The sequence below is a fragment of the Lutra lutra genome, chromosome 6 (genome assembly GCF_902655055.1).
Source record: "Lutra lutra chromosome 6, mLutLut1.2, whole genome shotgun sequence".
NCBI classification, from domain to species: domain Eukaryota; kingdom Metazoa; phylum Chordata; class Mammalia; order Carnivora; family Mustelidae; genus Lutra; species Lutra lutra.
The window spans coordinates 132,483,371-132,506,905 of record NC_062283.1 but is presented as its reverse complement, the minus strand read 5'-3'; the positions used below and the strand labels follow the sequence as shown (position 1 = coordinate 132,506,905).

Below are 23,535 nucleotides of genomic sequence, written 5' to 3'. Positions count from 1 at the left end.
TTTTAAGTGCTGTAATGATCTGTAATCCTATTTAGGCAGGCGCTTTATAACTTTGAGGGTTTTTTTTAGGCAAAATTCCCAAGATTCAAATTCTAAATGAAATCTTTTTGACTGAGCTTATTTATTCGGTATGTTAACTTAATCCAGAATTTAGAAATTATATGAAATCCCTGAAGTTTCAAAATGTTTTAGTATAGGGTCATCACTTGACATTCTAATTATTAAAATGCTAGGTGTCACAGAAATAACCGATTTCCTGGTCTGCTGCGTTATAATGAACTCTCATATCAGATCTTCAACCATGTCCATTTCTGAGGGTTTTGTGGGTTTTTTGTTTTTTTTTTTTTTTTTGGTCATTTATAGTTGTTCTGTTGCTCTTGCAAAATGAGTTTTGTCTTCAAGGAGATTCATAAAAAAGACTTTTGACAAAGAGAGGTTTGTGAGGTCTTTAAAATAATAAAATTAAAATGGGTAAGAATTTCCAGAACCAGCCAAAAAAAGCTGCACTCCAACTGAAGAAGAATTAGTCACATGGGACTAAGTGAATTCAGGAAGATGATTATAGTTTTAGAGTATCTTGTTTAAAACATTGCTGATTCTCTAATGTTTGCTCTTCCAGATTAAGGAAATTTTCTCTTAAAATATGTATGACTTACAGAGGTTTGATAAAGCATTCCCTTGTGAACAAATGGAAACCTTTTTTCTCCCCACCTGAACTTTCTGAAATTCCAAAATTCTCACTCAGTATTCTTCCTCTCATGGCAATTATAGTTATTTGCATAAGATCAGTAAGAATCTGTTCTCCTTGTAACAGGACACCACTGGAAACATTGGTTATTTTACCAAGGCTTTGACTAGAATGTCACATTTGAGAGAGACATACACAGCCTCCAATATGACCAAACAGCTTTAAGGAATAAGGCTGACACCACGGAGCCATAAAGCCCGATGGAAATGTTGGCTGGATACCTTGCTTACAGAGTTCCCGGAAGCTTTACCAGGTGAGTTAAGAATGTCACTTCCTGGCAGATGCAGAAACCTCAGGATATTTTGGGAACCTCAAGAAGAGGAATTCTCCCAAATCTACAGTTACTGCAGGCACATATGTCTAATAGCACGTATTTGGCGTGGCTTCTGGCCTAGAAATTCTATTATGAGTTCAATCTAGAGATTCCTTATAAAAAGTTCCAGCAAAACTGGATTTAAAGGATCTATTTGATCAATCACTATTCTTACTGAGTTTATGTAAATAATTAGGCCAAGTTTGTTTGGGATTTTTTTGTATGTATCTATCTAATTTTTTAAATTTAAATTGAATTAACAGGGGCGCCTGGGTGGCTCAGTGGGTTAAGCCTCTGCCTTCAGCTCGGGTCATGATCCCGGGGTCCTGGGACTGAGTCCCGCATCGGGCTCTCTGCTCAGCGGGGCGCCTACTTCCCTCTCTCTCTGTCTGCCTCTCTGCCTACTTGTGATCTCTGTCAAATAAATAAATAAAATCTTAAAAATAAATAAATAAATTGAATTAACATATAATGTATTAATAGTTTCAGAGGTAGAGGTCAGTGATTCATCAGTCTTATATAATACCCAGTGCTCATTATATCACTGCCCTCCTTAATGTCCAGCACCCAGTTACCCCATCCCCCTACCTCCTCTCCAGCAACCCTCAGTTTGCTTCCTATGATTAAGAATTTCTTGGGACGCCTGGGTGGCTCAGTTGGTTAAGCGGCTGCCTTCGGCTCAGGTCGTGATCCCAGCGTCCTGGGATCAAGTCCCACATCGGACTCCTTGTTCTGTGGGGAGCCTGCTTCTCCCTCTGCCTCTGCCTGCCACTCTGTCTGCCTGTGCTCGCTCTCTCTCTCTCTCTCTGACAAATAAATAAATAAAATCTTAAAAAAAAAAAAAAAGAATCTCTTATGGTTTGTCTCCCTTTCTGATTTCATCTTATTTTTTTCCTCTCTTATGATCCTGTATTGTTTCTTAAGTTCCACATATCAGTGAGATCATATAATTGTCTTTCTCTGATGGACTTATTTTGCTTAGCATAATACCTTCCCGTTCTATCCATGTTGTTGCAAATGTCAAGACTTCATTTTTTCATGGCTAATATTCCAATATATATATATATATACCACATCTTCTTTATCCATTCAACTGCTGATGGACTTTTGGACTCTTTCCATAGTTTGGCTATTGTGGACATTGCTGCTATAAACATTGGGGTGCAGGTGCCCCTTTGGGTCACTACATCTGTATCTTTAGGGCAAATACCCAGTAGTGCGATTGCTGTGTCATAGGACAGCTCTACTTACAACTTTTTGAGGAACCTCCATACTGTCTTCCAGAGTGGCTGCACCAGTTTGCATTCCCACCAACAGCATAAGAGGGTTCCCTTTTCTCCATATCCTTGCCAACATGTGTTACTTCCTGACTTAATTTTAGCCATTCTGACTGGTGTGAGGTGGCATTTCATTGTGGTTTTGATTTATATTTCCAGTTAGGCCAAGTGAGTTAAAACTGGACTTGTTTTACAAACAAATTAGTCTTAGCGTGTCTGGCTGGCTCAGTTATTGGAGCATGCGATCTTGTGGTCATGAGTTCAAGCTCCATGCCGGGTGTAGAGATAAATAAAACTTCAAACAAATAAATGAATTAGTCTTGATTTAGTTATCTGGAAATAAGGGTGAATTCAGAGAGAAAAATTATGTTTCAGTAATGCATCCTTATGGATTAGATTCTAGCTTTGATAAACTGTCTTTATTTTTTATTGTGGGAGCAGAGGGAAGGAGAAAGAGAATCTAAAGCAGGCTCCATGCCCAGCATGGAGTCCTATGTGGGCCTTGGTCTCACAACCCTGAGATCATGACTTGAGCTGAAATCAAGTATCAGACACCTAACCAACTGAGCCACCCAGGCACCCCCAATTAACTGTTTTTAAATGTTTGTTGTTTGCCTAATCTAGACAACCTGAGGTAAACTTTAGAGAAATTGCCACAGTAGCTTATGTACAGACAATCTTCATGCTTGTTATTCTGTGGGTGGGGATAATAACAGGACCCAGTGGGCATATGATTATTTGAACAACTGGAAAATGGGATGGATTCCCCAACAACTGTATAACTCAACTATCACTTTGACCAATCCTGTGTGGCTGGGAGGACAAAATCACTCCTTAAAAGCTGAAGTATACCCCACTCCATGCAGTTAACTATGGACTTGTGGAGATAACAAATGGCCCCACTTTCCTTATCTATCCACTTATATTGGATGATATCCTTGGGGATGCCCACATCCCCAGACAAGTCTGCTCCCACTTGCCAGTGATTCTTCATATTAAGCTATTTGTTAAGCCTATACCTCAAAGAGAGCTTCTTGATGGTTTTATCCCGTAGCCGTATTTGTCCTAGGAGCCACCTCTATTGATGTAAAATTCCAAGTAGAGGCTTTGGTCAAGCATAGAACGGCCACCTTTAACTATACCACATGCAGGTACTTACAAATTCGAAACGTGGCCCTCTGAAACCAAATGGCCCTTGATATCCTGCTGCAGCTCAAGGAGAAACCTATGCTCTATTAAAACAAAATGTTATGTATATTCTCCAGATTACCATGAAAATGTGACAGGGTTACCAGAAGGCATGAATATTCAGATTGGTGCTTTAAACAATCCTCTCTCCTTTAATAGGTTAAACTCCTGGACTAGAGGAAGATTTTCATCAACTCTCAAAGGTCTTTTATTTGGGCTTCTCTTTCCCATAATAACAATATCACTACTACTACTACTACTACTACTACTACTTTGATGTCTTTTCTGATGTCTCTCCACCCAGTGTTAAGATTCCTTTACTGTCATAACTTTGAGCTGACAGATGATCTTTTCTGCTCAGGGAGATTCATACATGCTGTTCAGCTTGGATTTGGCTGCCTCTGTCTTTTAAAATTCCTACATATAAATTCCCAACTGACCAATACTGTCCCATAGCTAAGGACATCTCTATGCCCCTCATTCAACAGTGAGAAGCTCCTGAAGATGAGACCTCCCCGCCAAAAGCCAAAGATCTGTCATTGTCGCTCTGTCAGCAGGGGGATACGAGGCCACTTTTAGGCAACAGGCTTGAGCAATAGAAACCTAAGCAAGGCAAAAGGGCCCACAGTGACCACCAACCATCGAGCTGACTCAAACAGGCTCATTAAGTGACCCACTTTGAAATTGCCATAGGCCCTCACTGACCATTACAACCAGGCACAGTCCTAAGATTACCAAAAAAGGGAAAATTCCATATGTTCCCATATTCCCTCACTCTGCCTTATAACTCTGGCTCCTCACCACTGCCTCATTACAGACAGTCCCTCCTCTGCTGTCCTGCCCGCTGCTCACTTGCAGTGTATTCAGGAACCTTCTATCTCCTTTGTTCTGCTTTGGGTGAATGCTTTCACACCTGTGCCACCAGCCCCCACCCAATTGGGATGCCCCCCATCCGACTGGAACACCCCACATCAACTTTTAAAATACATGTGATTTAATGAAAAATTGCTTATTTTATTTCTTCTCCTTCTATAAAGGCATTATTTTCATTAAATTATGTATATAGTTAGTTTTCATGATCCAGGTATTTTATTTCAGGAGAGAAAAGGAGGTCCTGGGCCTGACACACTGCTCTAGATAAGTGACAGGGTTGCTGTGAAGGTAAACGTGCTGCAGAGCTCAGAAAGCACCTCACAAGGAAAGGGGGGACAGGGACACTAGGATCAATAATCCTGACCCCAGGATTCAGTGTCCTGCAAGCTGAAGTGCAGGAACAAAGCAACACCTGGCAACGAACTGTGGAAAGTCCCTGAGGCGGCCCCTGAAGAGTAAGAAACATAGAAAAGAAAACCATGTGTTCATGTACATAGAGACACAATTAAGTAAGCATAGGCACACTTAATTTACGTTGAGGCTATTAAAATGTTTCATAAATTCAATCATCAATATATGATGATATTTTAAACTCCACAGATGGATGCAAGGGTCAAGAGAGGCATGGCCAGCTGTTGCTGGGCTGTGGTCATCCTCAGTCATCTGAATCTTCTGGAAGCAGCTAGGAGAAGGGACAAGGCATAGGAGGTACATCTCAGCTCAACACTATGTACCTCTTACCACTGGATTTCCCTATCTTTAAATTGCTCCACACTGAAACTAGACAAGGTATTTTATTTCTATTATTTAACCATACCCTTACATTGTGTTTGTGTGTGACCAGAGAAAAGTCTCCAAACCAACTAATGTCTTTCCCTGTAAGAGTGAGAGAAAACTGTTACACCTTCAAGGTCTATTACACTGAAGATCAAAAGAAAAAAAGAACTTAAAGAACATAAAGTGCTATTAGAATGAGAAGTAGTCACAAGTAGAGAAATTAGTAGAACACATAGTTCAGCAATTCAGCCAATCCACAACCCAGGGTGAACTGGCCCCAAAATATTTTGAGCGCCACACACAGGTCAGGTGCTAGAGATGGGGCAAAGGAAAGGGGGCTCTGCCCCTGCCCTTTGATGCATCCAGTCTACTTTACCCCTTTATTCTTTGCCATTTCCTGAGGTGTAAAGAAAATTCCCACACAAAACCCCCCAATATATTTTGTAGAAAAAGCCACAGTTTTCACCAGCCTTTCCCATACTTACATTGAATTCATTATAGAGTTTAAGAGCCTGACAAAAAGATGCTATTGCTGGTTTCCAATTGAAGTTAAAAAGATGTCTGTCGATTTCTTTCTCTCCCATAAATTCAAAATCTCTTAGGAGTTTGGAGCCTACATTCTGGGGATAATTTTCATGACTGCATAAACCATGTATCACTTCTGAAAGCTACTGCTGAATTCTACAAATACTTATTTTTGTCTAACTAAATACAATTTGGAATGCATGACAACTTACTGCCTTACTAAAAGCAGCAGCTCTGTTTTAGCTTACTTATCTGCAAATGATCAGTTTTCTAGGCTTCTTATGTATTCTGTCCTATCCTATCAAGTTCCTACGTTAGTATATTACACTTTGAAAGGGGAAAAAAAAACCCTCACAAAACAAAAAAACCCCAACTAGCTTGTTCTGATGAGTGTTCAGTAGCTATTTAACATCCACCATTTTGAATTGTAAGTGGCCAGAAGTAAGGATCCTTATTCATCTGAAGTAGGAGAATACTGGTGACTACTGCCTGCGGCACAAAACTCATAAATGGGCAAATTTTCACTAACCTGAGTAGTCAAATTGCAGCAGATGTTGAGATCTGCAGGAAAATAAATGCAAGGTTAGAAAAGCAAGAAAAGCACTACTGGAAAAAATCTGAAAAAAGTGGGTAAGGTGAAGGAGAGGGGAGGTCTAATCATTAACATAATAACCACATGAGAACGGAGGAAGAGCAGTGTATTTTTAGAAACTGTAACTAGTAAGTAAAGTATCTGGAAAAAAAAAAAAGGCAATGTTTGGGCTCGATCCAAGAATTTTTAAATTTTCAACATGCAGATTCCAATACACCAGATAAAAATAAGTTGGATAAAAAAATTCATCAACTGTTGGCTGGCCTTATAGATAGAAACGAGAAAGATTCTCTGTCATAGGCCTCTCAAGGGCAATAGGAAGCAGTCTTATTTTTAGTATTTTCCACATTTCTAATTCTGTCCTCCACCAATAGGGCCGCACACTTACTGTCATCTCCTCAAAGAGGTTGTCCCTGACTTCCCAAACTGAAGTGACCTCCCACCATCACCATCCACTGCGTTTTATTTTCTTCAAAGAAAATATCACTGTTTGAAAACTACCTGGTTTACTTGTTTATCAGGCTCTGTGAGAGCAGAGATTTTATCTGTTCTCACCACTGCATCCCTACACCTACAATGCTAATGGCACCCAGCAGGTGCTCAGTGAATATTTGTCAAATGAAAGAATGCTCGAATCTGTTCAAGTGAGTTATCATTAGAGGAAGACACACACATGCAACAAAAAAAAACATCAGAATAATGGGAATAACCCATTCTAATTCTAGTGACAGCCCTACCACTCAAGCAAAATAAAACCTCTCCAATCCTCAATGTTCTTAATCTGTTCAGTATTAGTGCTGCTTTCCTCATAGAAGTTTGCTGGGAGAATTGAATCAAAAATGTACGAAACAGTGGCTCCTGGTTGGCTCAGTTGGTTAAGCATCTACCTTCAGCTGGTCATGATCCCAAGGTCCCCACATTAAGCCTCATATCAGCCTGCTTCTCCTTCGCCCTCTGCCCCTCCACCCCCACCCATGCTCTCTATGCTCACTCATTCTCTCAAATAAATAAATAAAATCTTTTAAAAAATGTATGAACCAAACTAAGGGTTGCTGGAGGGGAGTTGGGTGGGGGGATGGGCATTAAGGAGATGTATTGAGTACTAAGTGCTATATGAACTGATGAATCACTAAATTCTAACCTTGACACGAAATTAATAATAATAATAATAATAAATGTTTATGTGTGTGGGGTGCCTGGGCTGGCTCAGTTGGTAAAATATATGACTCTTGATCTTGTGGTTGTGAGTTCAAGCCCCACATTGGGTGTAGAGATTTAAAAAGATGTCTGTGTGAAATAAATACTTTTCGTATCCTTTTTGGAAGTTCACTGGGAAAGGAAAATGAATGAAATGAAATGAATAAATGAATGAAACAATTCCAGACCACATAACAACAAAAAAACCCCTGCAAGCCATGTATGTAGGTGTTATACATGTGTATATAAGCAACACAGTGAATCTCAATGGATGAATCCTGATATTTAAATTAATCCACTATACAAAGAAATATCCTCATGTCAAAGGAATTTATAAGCCTATTTTTATACGAAAAATAGAAAAAATAAAATAAAAATTACACTTGACCCTTGAACAACATGGGTTTGAACTGGGTGGGTCTACTTATAAGCAGATTTTTTTTCAATGAATACAGTAGAGTACTGTAAATGTATTTTCTTATACTGTTTTTTAAACTGCCATTTATTAAGCAATCTCTATACCCAACAATCTCTATACCCAGCTTGAACTCAGAATCCCAAGATCAAAAGTCACATGCTCTACCAACTAAACCAGCCAGGCGACCCTCTCTTTTAAACTTAACATTTTATTTTCTCTAGCTTACTTTACTGTAAGAATACAGTATATGATATATATATATATATATATATATATATATATATGATATACAAAATATGTCTTAACCAACTATTTATTATCAGCAAGGCTTCCTGTCAACAGTAGGCTATTAGTATTTAAGTCTGAAGAAGTCAAAAGTTATCTGCAGGCTTCTGACTGCATGGGGGTCCAGTGCCCCAACCCCTGCATTTTCAAGGGTCAACTGTACTTAAATTAGAAAATTTGGTGAAAAAACAATGTGATTATGCTTTATTCTGCAAAGTACCATAACATTCTGCATTAGCTAATAAATGTCAAAGTAACAATCAACATAACTAGGATAATAAACCAAAACCAAGAAGAAAAAGAAGGGAAAAAATGAAACCGTTAGCCCCTCATATTTAGTCTCCAGTGTTTAGCCTCTAGAGTAAAAACAAAATTTTAATGTTAACTCCATCTTGGGTTTAATCTGATTATAGAGCAAGTAAGACTGACAGGGAAATTCTTCAGGCTATACAATTCTGTCATAAGTCAATTTTAAAATATTTCCAAAGCATGGCAACCATCCTGCCCAAGGCTGGGGATATTTAATGGACCTCAACCCTTTTCCCCTGTCAGAACCTTACCGTGATCTGTGATAAATGCAGCAGGAGAGATCAGCCCAGCAGCCCAGTTCTGGCCCAACACACAACCACCTTTGGTTTACAAGGATCCTACTAGGAGGCCTGCATTCTCAGGGACAGAACAACCTTGACCCTGAGCTCTAAACAGGTTCACAAAAGAAAGAGGACAAAGCCAGTATAACTGCTATTGGCATGTCTGAAGAACTGGAATGTGTCAGAATGGCACAACCCCTGACTGGGAAAGGAGTCCTAGGAGTTGACTAGGGTTACATAACCTGAGAAAACTATTTCGTTCTTCTAAAAATTCTGTTTCTACTATGTACATGTTGACATTTTAGGCTATGATAAGCTTCCATTTATCTTCCATGGATCTTCACAGATGTTATGCTCGTTCTGCTGCTTTTTTAACTATGTGACGTCTGGCAAGCAACTTATCTCTTCCGTGCCTTGGTTCCTTTACTAGTCTAATTTTAAGAAGTGCAGTTAAATCACCTATATAATCCCTTTCGACTCCTAAATTACTGCTATATCTTTGCAGGTATGTAAATATTTTATTTAAAAGCCACACTCTTAAGAGGAGCCAGGCTCAAGCCCCGACTACCCCAGGTAGGAGCCTCGCATCACACCGATCTCGCAGTGTGGCCCTGAGACGCCAGTGAAGGATAATGTTTGTGGGAGCTCCTTGTAAACTGAGCGCTAATAAAAATATGGGAAGTCAATAAATGTTACATCTGTTTAAAAGCAATTGGTAGTTTAAAACAAACCCTTGTGTGGGTATGAGGACCGTCCGGGCAGAATCGGAAACTCTGCTCGGAGCTCGGGAGGCTGCACTTGCTCTCGCCCTCTACTCCAGGAGTGAATCCGTTCCATTTGACACGGATGCAGACACAGCCAGATGGCATAACCTCACAGCAGCTGTCCATGTTTGCGATTCTGCCTCCAAATGGTAGGCATCACCTACCATTAAATGAGCTTTTCTCCAACTTGTTATAAGGAAATATAAACGTCCTGATTACAGGTGAGCTGTCAATGGGTAGAGGAAGGTAGAAAGCTAGATACAAGTAATTGGAACAGAAAGCAGGAAAAGCACAAGGAAAAACAGACAGTGGCACGGGCAGTCTGGGCGCTAATACGTAAGAGATGTGCAGCCCTCAAATGTTCTTTGGGTGCTAGAGACTCTGCCCTGCAGTGCACTTATGTAACTCAGGCCTGTTTCCTCTTATGCTCCGTAATCTGTGGGGCTAGTGTCTGCAAAGCCTTCTCCAAAAAGACGCTCCAGAACATGGAGGTAAGGTTAAACCAGCAGACAAGTACTCTCAGTGGATCAGACAACACTCTCCAGCTGTCACAACCACCTGATAAATATGGCGGAAGGCCAATGTCCAAGTATAGCCTAAGGGAAGATTCTTCAAATTCAGATTTCTATTCCTTTCGTCTTCTATCATAGTAACTTACTTTTTAATGATATAAAAATCACAATGGGACACTTACCAGCTGATTTAGGTTCCTCAAACCTCAACAAACTTTAATTTGATACTAAGCCAAGCAGTTGAGGGATAAGCAAATATCCATTTAACAGTTAAATTTTGAAGTTATTCAAAAGTATATTTTAACAAACAAAAACAAAACAAAACAGAAACCTGGTGAAATTTACGCATTGACAAGAGAGAAGGAACAGCTTTCCAACACAAGGACTCTTTAGGGCCTTCTCAGGACACTAATGACCTATCAGTGGCCTCAGTTTATATATAACTCTAAAATATAAGCAATTTATTTTTTCCCATTTTTCCTATAATTTCTTATGTTAACCAAATATATGACAGATCTTGCTATAAATTTTTACATTTGTCCTTTTTTTCTTCTGCCATGCTTTATGTTTAGCATAGAAATCAAAACCTAACCTAAGACTATGTATATGTCATGTTCTGCTTGTCACAGATTGTGAAAAGTGATTCAGTTTTCTCACATTCACAATGTGCTAGAAATCAGAAGAGGAGATGAAGAGGCTGGAAATATGGTTACATGACATCTTCTCACTCGCATTACATTAGAACAGAAGCCCATCTCTTCCACAGTCCCCCCACCCCACCATGGCTGTGCAGCAGGCTCTGAGGGCTGGGAGGGTCCAGCACTGTCTCTTTCCCTAGTTCTGAGAATGGAAGGGAAACAGGCAGCACTCCATCTGTGAGGTGACTTGATGAAGGCACAGCGGACTCTTTCATAAAAAGAACATGAGACTCAGAGTCCAACTCCTGTGTTCAAATCTCAGCTCTGAGCATAACTCAGTGAGTGACCTTGAATAGGCATAATTTAGCAGAATCATTTCCTTAGCCTTATGTTTGTAGTTACTTATTATGCTTGATACACTCATTCTTGTGATGGTTACATGAAACTTTGTGAAAATGCTTGACATATTATACATTTTTTGACATATTATACATTTTTTGACATATTATAGATTTTTGACAAATGTTACCTGACTCTCCCTCTGAGGAAGCCACAGATTGATGAAAACGTGTACACTTTTCCCATTTGCATGGCTCAACGCCCTGAGCTCTGGCTCGGAGTAGATTCCTGGTTTCACAATATGAACAAGAAGGCCCTGACCAGTGAGGTCAAACAGGGACATCCCTGTACTGACCCATGAGAGCATGTGGCATAAATCAAAGCCATAAAAGGTCTCGTGAGGTACCACATGCCTCATTTTGAGACAAACATTGGCATGTTTGTCTCAAAATTTCGTTTCTAGTTTTTTTTTCTTTTTAAAGATTTTATTTATTTATTTATTTGTCAGAGAGAGAGAGAGAGATCACAAGTAGGCAGAGAGGCAGGCAGAGACAGAGGGAGAAGCAGGTTCCCTGCCGAGCAAGGAACCCGATATGGGACTCGATCCCAGGACGCTGGGACCATGACCTGAGCCGAAGGCAGCCGCTTAACCAACTGAGCCACCCAGGCGTCCCTCGTTTCTAGTTTTAAAATATAACTTGTTCATTCCCAGTTACAACTGGACTCGGTGTCCATTTAATTGCCCTGTCAGCGGGCGAATGACTGGGTCTTTAATCACAGCATCAGATAAATGGGTCTTTCTACCAGATCAAAGTTTCTTTTAAGAACAATCACTTCCTGACACAAAAATGACACATTCCTGTCTTATCGTGGAGTTTCTGAAAACAGGCTAATAAACATACATTGCAGATTACAACACAAGTCAGTTATCTTCTCTTTGCTAGAGAACTACATGGGTCTAAAGCTTAAAAACTAAAATTCAACCCAACTACCATATGTTCTGGAGTCAAAGAACAAAGGTACTCAATAGCTGCTTTTCAAAGTGAGTAGTGATGGAGAAATGGGAAAGTAATTAAAAATATATACCCACTCTCGTATTGAGGATGGAGCACTGCATGTCACTGATAAAAGTTACATTATCATTGTCATCTGAGGTACCCCTGTGCCTACCAAACCAGACTTTTGTTCAGAGTATGGTTCCTGAACCCCACCCTACTCTAACACACTCCACCCAAGGCTCTTTGAGATTTTCAGTTGCTACACAGTAGGGCAGACACCAACTATATAGCTCTCCTAATTAACGGGGATGGCCACCAAGCGTTCCTATTTCCTCCTTTCATACACTTACAATAGTGACAGAGAGAAATTTCTTCTACTTCTATCAAGTGACAATTTCAACATATGCATATAAAGGTGTGGGTCAAAGCAAAATACATCAGTTCTTTACTCCATTAACAGATGGCATTAGTGTTAATTATTCTGAGGTTTGCCGAGTTTGAGTTATTCACTGTTTAATGACTACGAAAACCATCAGGTCCTATGTGAGAGACGTATAAAATGTAAAAAATCATTATGGCATCAAAGAGAGAATTTTAAAGACTGAAATGGCGAGAAAATGAAATTGCTTAATAGAGTTGTTTTAGACTTACCCATAATACAGTCATTGAACAAATACTTGAGGGCACGCTGTGCACTAGGCATTGTGCTAGGTGTTTGGGATCTCTCACTGAACAAAACAAAAAGATCCTTAGCCAACAAGGCTTATATCCTAGCAGAGATATACATACAGATAGCAAATAATAATCATAAAAAATAAATTATGTACTATGTTATGAGGTATTAGGTGCTACGGAAAAAGAAAAGAAAAAGCAGTGTAGGGGTTTGGGAATGCTGTGGAGGGAAGAAGAAAGAAGGGAGTTTTAACCAAGTGGTCAAGGTATGCCTCATTAAAAGGTGAGTAACAGGGTGCCTGGCTGGCTTAGTCAAAGGAGCACGCAACTCTTGATCATGGGGTTGTGGGGTTCAAGGCCCACACTGGGTGTAGAGACTACTTAAAAGTAAAATCTTTAAAAAAAAAAAAAAAAGATGACTAGCAAACAGGGCAGTGTGGCAGAAGCAGAGTGAGCAAGGGAGGCAAAGACAGAAGATGAGATCAGACAGGGAAGAGGGGCCAAATGATGGAGTACCTTACAGACCGGAGTTTTTACTCTCAGAAAAATGGAGAGCCAACGAAGGATTTTGAGCAGAGTGACTTATGTGTTGAAAGAACACTGGTGGCCTCTGTGTAGAGAACTGCAGTGAGCAGGGACGTTAGCAGGGAGACCAGCTACATGTGTAAATTCAGGGATCTGGGCAAGGGATGATGGTGGCCTGGTCTATGGGGCAGTAGTGAGAATGATGAAAGAAGGGTGGATCCTGAATATATTTTGAAAGGAGAACCACCAGAATTTCCAGACTGAATCAGGAGTGTGGATGAAAAAAGAAGAGCCAAGGTGAAGCCAAGGTGAAGCCAAGGTTTTGGGCCTGATCACTAAGAAGGATGACATTGCCATCTCCTGAGATAGACACGGCTGGGGGCAGAGCAGGCTTGTGAAGGGGTAAGACTTCAGGGTTGGACATGTTAAATCTGAAACACCTAGCAGTCATGCAAGTAGAGATATTAAGTAGGTGGGTGGTTCTAAAAGTCTGGTAGAGAATTTAGGAAAGAGGTCTGGGTGAGAAGTACAAATTCAGAGTCACTGGCATATATACAATGTCTGAACTCAGGAGACTGGATGAAACCACTGGGTGGGATGAGTAGATACAAAGACTAGGGAGAAGCCCTAGGACACAATGATATTAAGGGCCAGGGTGAAAAAGGAACCAGCAAAGACACCAGGGGGTGATGGAAAGGGAGGAGGAAAAATGAAAGAGCGTTATGCTTCTAAGAACAAATGAAGAAAAATGGGATAAGGAGAAGCCATAAATATGTAGCCCAGAAACAAAGCAAAACAACTGTGAGCCAAAAGGGGCAAATAATAAAAACTGAAGCAGTTGCCACCAACAATGTTTATTTAGAAAGTTAAGCTTCACCTAAACTCATCTATAAGATTTGTACCCTTGCAATGGAGATTAAGAAATGGGCAGGCCTAAAAGAGAGATCATTTGACAGCTTTCAGGAAGCAACATGATACTTCATCTTTAAAAAGTCAACTTGGAAAATATAAGACCTCCAACCGGGCTTTAAGAGCAAGACTGACACAAAGCATACATATTCTCTCTCAAATCATCATGTATAGTCTAACAGGCCAAAATCTTAGAATTTTTTTACTTAATCATTTCACTGTACTTCTGAATCTTCAAAGACCTAGATAAACTGCTCCCTAGTTGATTAAGAATCTGAATTTAACACCAAATCTTGTGCTCAAGGCCCAACTCAAATCCTGTGAAGCTTTTACTAACCATTTTTCCAAATGGATATCATCTTTTTCCTTTGAATCTTTTATAGCCCTCACTTAAAAACCACTCAATTGGAAATCACATGGTCTTTAACTCTCATTTTTATACCAGAACTGGATAGTGCTTTACATACATTTTCTCTAATCCTTACATCAATGCTACAAAATTGGGTTTATCCCTATTTTATAGATGAAGAAACTGATTCTCACAGATGTTATTCAAGATCATGCAACTAGTCAGGAACAAAACCCAGATCTGTCTTACTGCAGAGCCCTTACCTTTACCCAAGATACAACACTGCTTCTGGAATAAAAGTGCCACATCAATAATTACCAGTCACTATTTCTGTGACCCTGGGCAAGTTTTTAAATCTTTCAGTTCCTCAGTCTTTTCATCAGTGAAATGAAGATGTTATAAGTACTTCAATGTTGTGAAGATTAAATAAGATAACATATGTAAAAATTACCAGCTATAACAGCTTTTATTGTAACATTTACTAGATTTCATGCTCCTTTGACAGTTTCTTATACCTCCCATGTGTATTCCCTTCAACACCCAATAAAGGGTTTAATACGAATTGAACATCATCTACTTGTGTTTGGAAAGATGACGGGAGACTCCTTTTCCTCCTCTAAGGGGAAGCCTGGATCCATGAACCCTGGATTAAGTAGGTATCCACAATCCAAACCTTAATTTACAGCACAGTGACAAACTCCGTGCACCCATCAAACACAAGATTAAAACAGCCCACATGGCATTTAACTGTCTGGTGTTTTCCTCTCTTTTGACAAAGAGAAAATCACAAATGAAAAAGAGCAACACATTTGTAAGAAAACACGCCTGGAAGGAGGGAAAGCAGAAAAAAAACCTGGCTTTATCAGCATTAACAGAGACCTTATTGTTCTGTGTACTATCTGATTTACAGCCTCCTGATGACAAACTAATCATCCCTCATCACGAAATCTGATTTACTTTAAGAAGACAACAACCAAGAACATATTTATTAAATTTCCTTAGGCATACTCATTTCATTTAACATCTCTGAATGGGAACGGGAAGTCACTTAACATCTTTGCTAATGATTCATCTGTCTTCCAGCCTGCACAATGTGAGCTAATACTGTTTAGTTTGCCCGCTTCACAGGTTTTTTCTGAAGGTCAGATAAAATAATGTATGTGAGGGGCGCCTGGGTGGCTCAGTGGGTTAAAGCCTCTGCTTTCGGCTCAGGTCATGATCCCAGGGTCCTGGGATCGAGCCCCACATCGGGCTCTCTGCTCAGCAGGGAGCCTGCTTCCTCCTCTCTCTCTGCCTGTCTCTCTGCCTACTTGTGATCTCTCTCTGTCAAATAAATAAAATCTTTAAATAATAATAATAATAATAATAATAATGTATGTGAAATTATTTTACAGATTATAAATATGTTACCAGAAATGACTACACTGTCACCTACCACTTGTCCTTAGGTAAATGTCTGGTAGTAACAAAACTGAGATATTGAGTTCTCTGCATATGCTCACTTTGTAGTACCAAAGAAGAATTTTTTTAAAAATCTTCTCATTTTGAGGACACCACAAATGTTTTAACCATAGAAGCTACAGAAAAGATAGTTGATAAAGGAAACTCTTCCACAATGGATCTATATTCTAACAAAAAATAGCTTCAGATGGTTTAGATATGCCTTCCTAAAAGCGCGAAAATGGACTATTAGGTCAAGATGTAATCACATACTGCATATGTGACAGGGGTTGCATACTAGGTCATTTTACCTAGTACCTCAGTCTCTGCAAAATGCCAAGTGACTCAGAGTACTAAAAATTAGTCCTTCTCCCTGCCTCCCTTTGGTCATCCCAGTGGCTTCTTCAACACTTGTGGCAAAATGATAATAAGAGGAATTGAGAAATCAAAATTATTCTTAGATCCAGGACTGTTTACCATTTCTCTTCCTGTTTCCTTGACTTAATTCCTTTCTGAATTCAGCATAGGAACCCACCAAGAGTTGATGACATAGTTTACTAGCAGACTCCTTGAGCCCAGAATTCCCTGAGCTGTTACCAACTTCCACCAAAACTTTAAAGAAAAATTGCATGAATGTCCAAAAATAGAACTGTAAATACATTTTTAGCCACAACAGTAAGAAAAAAAGGAAGAAACATAATAAGCACTTTGAGCAAATTTTGCCGGGGGCCAATACTTCAGATACTGCTAATTCTTGCATCAGTATAAAGAGGCTTAAATTTGCCTCTGAGATAGACGTAAATAATATAAATTGTTTGAGCCCTTGAATTCTTAATTTCCTGTGAAATCTTGTTCTCCCCACATTTGGAATTTGCTAACAATTCTCTCACTTCAATAATCCTCTGAAAGGAACTCCCATTCTCCCAGAAGTATCCTACAAGTAGATGTAATGCTTCTTTGTGTCAAGCCCATTGGCTTTTACAATTTACCTAATTTCTGTACCTTTTTATCAAAAAATAATTTACTGATGTTGGCAAAATCATTGCACCATCTTTGTCCCTGATTATGATTTATAAGCTACTTAAAGAAAATGTGACCTATTAAGTTTCTGTATCGACGACATTTGTTCTAGTATTTAAGCCTTCCTCTTTTTTTTTTTAATTTTTTAAAGTTGTTTCTGTTTATTTAGGTTTGGCAATTTTTAAAATACCAAAGCACACCACGAAGCGTACCTTCTATTTAATGATCTGACGGGTGTGTTGACCTTGTCTTAAGGGACCCTGAATTTCAAGAGTCGCTGAATTACAGCCAGGATAATGTTTAAGGCCAAGTTCAATGTGATCTCTCTTGCTCTTCTAAGAACTTTTCCAGTATGAAATCACGATATCCATTACCAGCAAAGCCAAAGAAGCATACTCACCAAGTGAACATAAGGCACAAAGTATCCAAAAAGTGCAAGTGGTATTCCAGCTGCCCAAACTGCATAAGCTGTCACCTTGAAGATGGCAAAATTGAAAATTTTTTTTGGAGGACTAAACTTCCTCCTGGAAAAGAGGGAGAATCTGTTGCCTCCTTTGGTTCCACTCTCTTTATCTTTGGCATTTGGAACAAGAGGTCGGTAAGTAAAGCTAGCCAGAAAGAGGACAAACATGAAGATGCAGAGGACCCTCAGTGTGTAGAAGAGGCCCACGCTGTCAGTCAGAAGCCTTAAGAGGAAAGGCAGTAAAATTGTGAAGATGCTGCTGCCGGCGGTGACAATGCCGTTCACCAGGCCAAGGCGCTTCTTGAAATAGTGTCCCAAAATGACCAAGGAGGGCTGGTAGGCAAAGGAGCAGCCACAGGCAAATATGACTCCATAGGTAAGGTACAGAGGCTCGATGGAGCTGTGTAAATATGAAAAAGATGAAGAGTGCTTTCATTATTCGTAGTGAGGGCTTGGTAGAACAAAACCTCATAGGAAAGGGCGTTGTAGTTCATCAAAATATTTTATACAAATAAAGACTTACCAAAAAAGAGGTGAAAAACTTAATACATCAAGAATAGGACACTGAAAATATTTTAATTCACCCTGAATGGATAATAAAATGCCTCAAGTATATGAAAAAATGACCAGGAAGACCATCTGTGATTTTGTTCCTCTTCCTCTTTCCACGGATTTCAGGTGACCACGCAGCACTCGGTAAGAACCACTGTGCTCTCCACAACTCAGGAAGGACAGGGCCAGGAAGGGCTTCAGTAACACTGACAGTGATTAACCTGACTAGCAAAAAACCTCATCTCAAAAAAAGTTTTGAACAATTATCATTTTACAATGGAAATTCATTATTTTACTGAGATTTCCCAGGCACTTACTAAGCAATCTATTCAAAGGAAAAGCTGCATTTGACATTTTCTCCCCAAAGTTAGGTCAGAAACATTTGCACAGAGAAGCAGTTGTACCTCATTTTTGTTGGCCTAAGGGCTGTAGACCAACCTTCGCCCTGTACTGCACTGTTCTCAGTGTTGTGCAAGATAACAAGAAATTATATTCTGATTGCAGAAAGACTAAGTGAAGTGTGTTATTAGTGATCCCACCTTGTAAGTTTTAAGGGCATAAAGACTTCAAAAGAATAATAAAGGATTATGAATTTTATAGTTTAACCAAAAATAAGTTAATTATACATCTCTTAATGAATGTAAAGGACTGTATTATTACATTCTTTGCAACAATTAAGGTAAGGAGTAAAAGAAAACTATAAGTTTTTTCTTTTGAAAAGTCTATTCAAAAGGCTATATAACAGTAGTAAAGGCAAATTATTTATTAGAAACCAACACAGATAAAGTTGGTTAATAATTAAATTTTGAACAATAATACTAGTCTAGCAATATGCTAAGGTAATCATAAGGAACGCTAGAATCTGATCAAATCAAGGCAGGTTGGCAATCCTCTCTCCAGGATGCCCTTCCCCCGCTAGTCACCCACAGCTAAAACAATCTCCAAAAGAGGCCCAAGAGTCACCCCTGAGCTTTCCCAAATTAATTTTACCTCGCTCTGATCACCCTTTCCTGAATCTCCTCTCTATTCCATAACATTATTTAGCAACCATATGTTCCAGTTACTTGGTAAAAAAAAAAAAAAATTTAAAATGTGCAAACGCCCTGCTTATAATCTGCTTAGTGAAACAAATAATAACATAGAACAAAATATAAATAATACTTCATTCATTCTTCCTCAGTTTTTCCACATAACAGCAGTTTTCCAGATAACTGCTACTTATTTCTTAAAGGCTAACTTATTTTTATTTAACAATTTTAAGGGAAAAACCTAGATTATACATTTCTCTGCCTTTTTCAAAACATATACTAAAAATAGTACTGAGAACAGTATCATCACGAACATCTATATCCGAACAATTATTCCACAATACTGTAAAGCTGTCAGGTGGAAACCTAGAGAGCCATGGATATAAATCGGAAACACTTTCTTGCACACTATTTTAAATACTAAATGCTGGGCGATACTAGCTTCGTATCTCCCCCACAGAGTACAGCACATCAGCATAAACGATGGCATTTTCACTGCTCCTGAGTCTCTCTCACTTCTAAATTTTCACCTCAGTAACAGCTCGTTCCAACTGTTGAAGTCTGACAACTGAAGTGCAGTGTAAGTCAGTAACAATTGTGTGTGTAAAAAGGATTCCGAGCAGGAAATAGATATGACCTAGAGCTGCTAGAGAAGGCTTTCCTAAGAAGGCAGAACCTGAACTACAGGAAAGTGGGTTCGACCCCTGGAATTTATATCACATCTCCCCTTGCTCCTCTGAAGGCTTCGTAGCTTCTGATCAGCGGATTAAAAACACAATTGAATGAAAAATATGAGAGCGCTGCAAGTAAAAGCTTTCAAATTACGAAGCTCTGATTTGCTACTCCGGATAACACTGTTTAAGTCATACTGCTTAAAGCTTATGCAATGAAAAGGAGGATTTTTTCCTCATAAACAGCAAAGTTTCTGAAGGAACAACTCTGTGGTAACTAACAGCTCTTGAAAAGCAGCATGAAGAACCAAGTCCTTACCTTACAAAAGAACTGGACATGAGTCCAATGAATCCAACAGCGGCACCCACAACAGCTGTCTTCCGACAACCAAACATGTCTGTGAAGACACTGGCTATTGGGCAGCAAAAGAAAATCATTCCCATGGACAGAGAACTTACCCATGCTGTAAAAGAGGGACAAAAGGGACATTATGATATGGCAAATGGCATTTGTACTTATCCCATAGGATATAATGCATATTTAGAACAATATTAGTGCAAAAAATGTATTACTTTTTGGAATGGAGAGAGTTGGAATAAATCAGAAGCAAATCTGAATTACAGCTCAAATGACTTGCCAGTACTAATTATAACTAGCACAGCCAATATTTGTGTTTAATTGAATTCTTGAAAAGTTTGTTTTCTTAAATCATTCTTCTAGGACACAAACACTATTAATATCTAACCTGTTATCTACGGTTTTAGGCAACTTCTACTTTTTTTTTTTTAAATGAGATATATTTAGGAATGCATGCCTATGTGGTCAAACTGAAGAAATGGTGACCAGTGGAAGTCAGGATAGTGGCTAACGCTTAGGGGGAAGAAACAGAATTATAATCATTGGGACTCAGTAGTTAAGAACTGAACATCTGCCTACTAGCGTCTGGGCTTAGTTCTTGTGCTAAGAGAAGCAAGACATACATAGGTAGTCTATTTGTTGACCTGGATAATAGTTTCTGGGTGTCACTTTATTTATGAAACCACACATACATTCTTTTTTCCTTTTTTTCTGAAAGTATGTTATCATCACACACACACACACACACAAAAACTTAAGAATCAGAAGTCATAATTTCCTGTCCTGACTCTGTAAAAACTAAAACAAAAGGGAACCAAAAAGAAAAAAAAAGAGAGAAATTAATACTGAATACAAATTAGGGCAACTTTCTGCCAAAGAAATGAGTGATCTCATAAGATATTAAGTTTATAAATTCTTCTTAAAAAGTATAAAAAAAAAGAATGGAACCCAAGTAAATGTGGCTAAACAACAAACAGATTAGGTCCAAATCCCCTGACCGTATAACTACAATATATCCTTAGGCAATTCACTCCCCCTGAGTCTGTTTGCTGATCCTCAAAGAGGGTCTAACACCTATTTTTTTTCCCAACCCCAGCTTTGTCTCTTTTCCTGACCTCTTCTCCCCTTCCCTAGCTGCCATACTCTCTTAAGTAGGTATGGGAAAGAGAGAAGCTGGGACAAGGAAGGCAGATTCCATTGTAAGTGGTCCTGCCCGAAGACCTGTCTGATCACGTTTGAAGCTGACTCTTTTTTCTCAGATGTACTTTTGTGGGTTCTCCAGAGTCTCACCTCAGAGACCTTCTGGCTGTAGCTCCACTGACAAGGATAATTCATTTTCCTCCTGGCTTTCTTGCTGTCACCTAAAAGACCAACTATTGGAGCTTCATTGTCCTTATAGGCAGTGTATCTGGGCAGGAATCAAAACAGCTCCAGACCGCCCCTCTCTTCCATGAGGCCGGCCTCTGATGTACAGGAAACATTCATGTTGCTTTGCCCTGACAAATGTGGGAGTGTAGACAAACTCCAACACAGACACCTCTTGGACAGCTCTGCCTACGGGAGCAGCTACCCAGTTTTAGTTTTCTCCTTGGATTTCTCAGGGGATTCAGACCCCAGTCCTCTGCATCCCCTCACTGAAGAGAACTCTTCAAATCTCTAAATGGTCCCTTTCAAGTTCCCCTCACTTGATACCAAGTGAGAAAGCATGCACTCCTACTTCTCCCATATGCTAAGAAGAAGCCACAGTGTAATTTTCTGAAAGAATATTCACAAAATGTTCTTGCTTGACCTGTAAGTGTACTTCTTACGGCTTTTAGAGCCTCTAACTTGTTCTTGAAATAGGTCACTTTTGAATTTCACTCTATTGTACTTTAGTGCCTTGGCTAAAATCCCAACAGCACATTCTGTTATGATAATCAGCAACAGATTAGGTTAGGTCCATCTTCTGATCAAATTCAAGAAGAAACTAATTCCTGAATGAATAATTACTTGCCATTGTTGACCTATAAAACTTCTAGCTTTTATAACGTTTTAACATGACAACCCAGAGAATGCAAGGTCTTATGATTATGATACACATTATAAATATGAAAGACTACTATCACCTTTCACCCCTGCCAAGTCTGTGATTATTAATAAAAACTCAATAAAATTTTGAGGTAATATATTTGCATACTCAGAGATGATCTCATTTAATCCCCAAAACATTATAGGTAGGTCCTCTTATTAAGTTCATTTAACAACTGAGAAACTGAAGTACACAGTCACTGTACTGAGCATGGTAAAATTTTTTTTTTTAATCTTAAAAACATATATTTTTATCCCCAGGGGTACAGGTCTGCGAATCGCCAGGTTTACACACTTCACAGCACTCACCATAGCACATACCCTCCCCAATATCCATAACCCCACCCCCCCCTCCCAGCCCCCCTCCCCCCATCAACCCTCAGTTTGTTTTGTGAGATTAAGAGTCACTTATGGTTTCTCTCCCTCCCAATCCCATCTTGTTTCATTTATTCTTCTCCTACCCCCTCAACCCCCCATGTTGCATCTCCTCTCCCTCATATCAGGGAGATCATATGATAGTTGTCTTTCTCCGATTGACTTATTTCGCTAAGCATGATACCCTCTAGTTCGATCCACGTCGTCGCAAATGGCAAGATTTCATTTCTAAATTTTTATTTAAAAAAATGTGCAGGGGCACCTGGGTGGCTCAGTGAGTTAAGCCTCTGCCTTTGGCTCAGATCATGATCTCAGGTCATGATCTCAGGGTCCCTGCATCAGGGTCTCTGCTCAACAGGGAGCCTGCTTCCCCCTTTCTCTCTGCCTGCCTCTCTGCCTACTTGTGATCTCTCCCTGTCAAATAAACAAATTTTTTTAAAAATGTGCAAACAATAAATCACGAAACACTACATCAAAAACTAATGAAGTACTGTATGGTGACTAACGTAACAAAACATAACATAAAAATAAATAAATAAATAATGCAAACTAGCCCAGTCCCTCGATGGAATTCAACCAAATACATGCACAAGGTTTCCTATTATTGTTGAGAAAACAAATCTTTTTCAATGTAAGAGGTGCTATTTAAATTATAGAATACAACATTCTCTCCCTTCCTATTAAAAGTGCCTACTACCTTCAAGGCACTATCCTAGGCTGTTGAGAATACAGAAACAACTAAGAGATTTCTCTACCTTTCAATAATTTTCAGTCTAGTAACATATATGCAAACAGAAGTCCAATCAGAACACCACATAGAGGGGCGCCTGGGTGGCTCAGTGGGTTAAAACCTCTGCCTTCAGCTCAGGTCATGATCTCAGGGTCCTGGGATCAAGCCCCTCATCAGGCTCTCTGCTCAGCGGGGAGCCTGCTTCCTCCTCTCTCTCTCTCTGCCTGCCTTTCTGCCTACTTGTGATCTCTCTGTCAAATAAATAAATAAAATCTTAAAAAATAAATAAATAAAAAAAGAACACCACATAGAATGTGATAAATGCCTTAAGAGATACAGATG

At 39.3% G+C, this 23,535-nt stretch overlaps 1 protein-coding gene across 2 annotated transcripts in view; it reads right to left on the bottom strand.

Annotated features, from left to right (window-relative positions):
* Window positions 1-23,535, bottom strand: part of SLC16A10 (solute carrier family 16 member 10) — a 132,035-nt gene that overhangs the window by 29,599 nt on the left and 78,901 nt on the right. For both annotated transcript variants that reach the window (XR_007128224.1, XM_047734513.1), the window contains exons 2-3: window positions 19,983-20,127; window positions 17,350-17,812 (exon numbers count right to left, since the gene is read on the bottom strand). Coding sequence is in view for 1 of the 2 variants with exons in the window: in XM_047734513.1 (XP_047590469.1) it covers window positions 17,350-17,812; window positions 19,983-20,127 (608 nt within the window). In the remaining variant the exon portion in view is untranslated. The remainder of the gene's footprint in view (window positions 1-17,349; window positions 17,813-19,982; window positions 20,128-23,535) is intronic.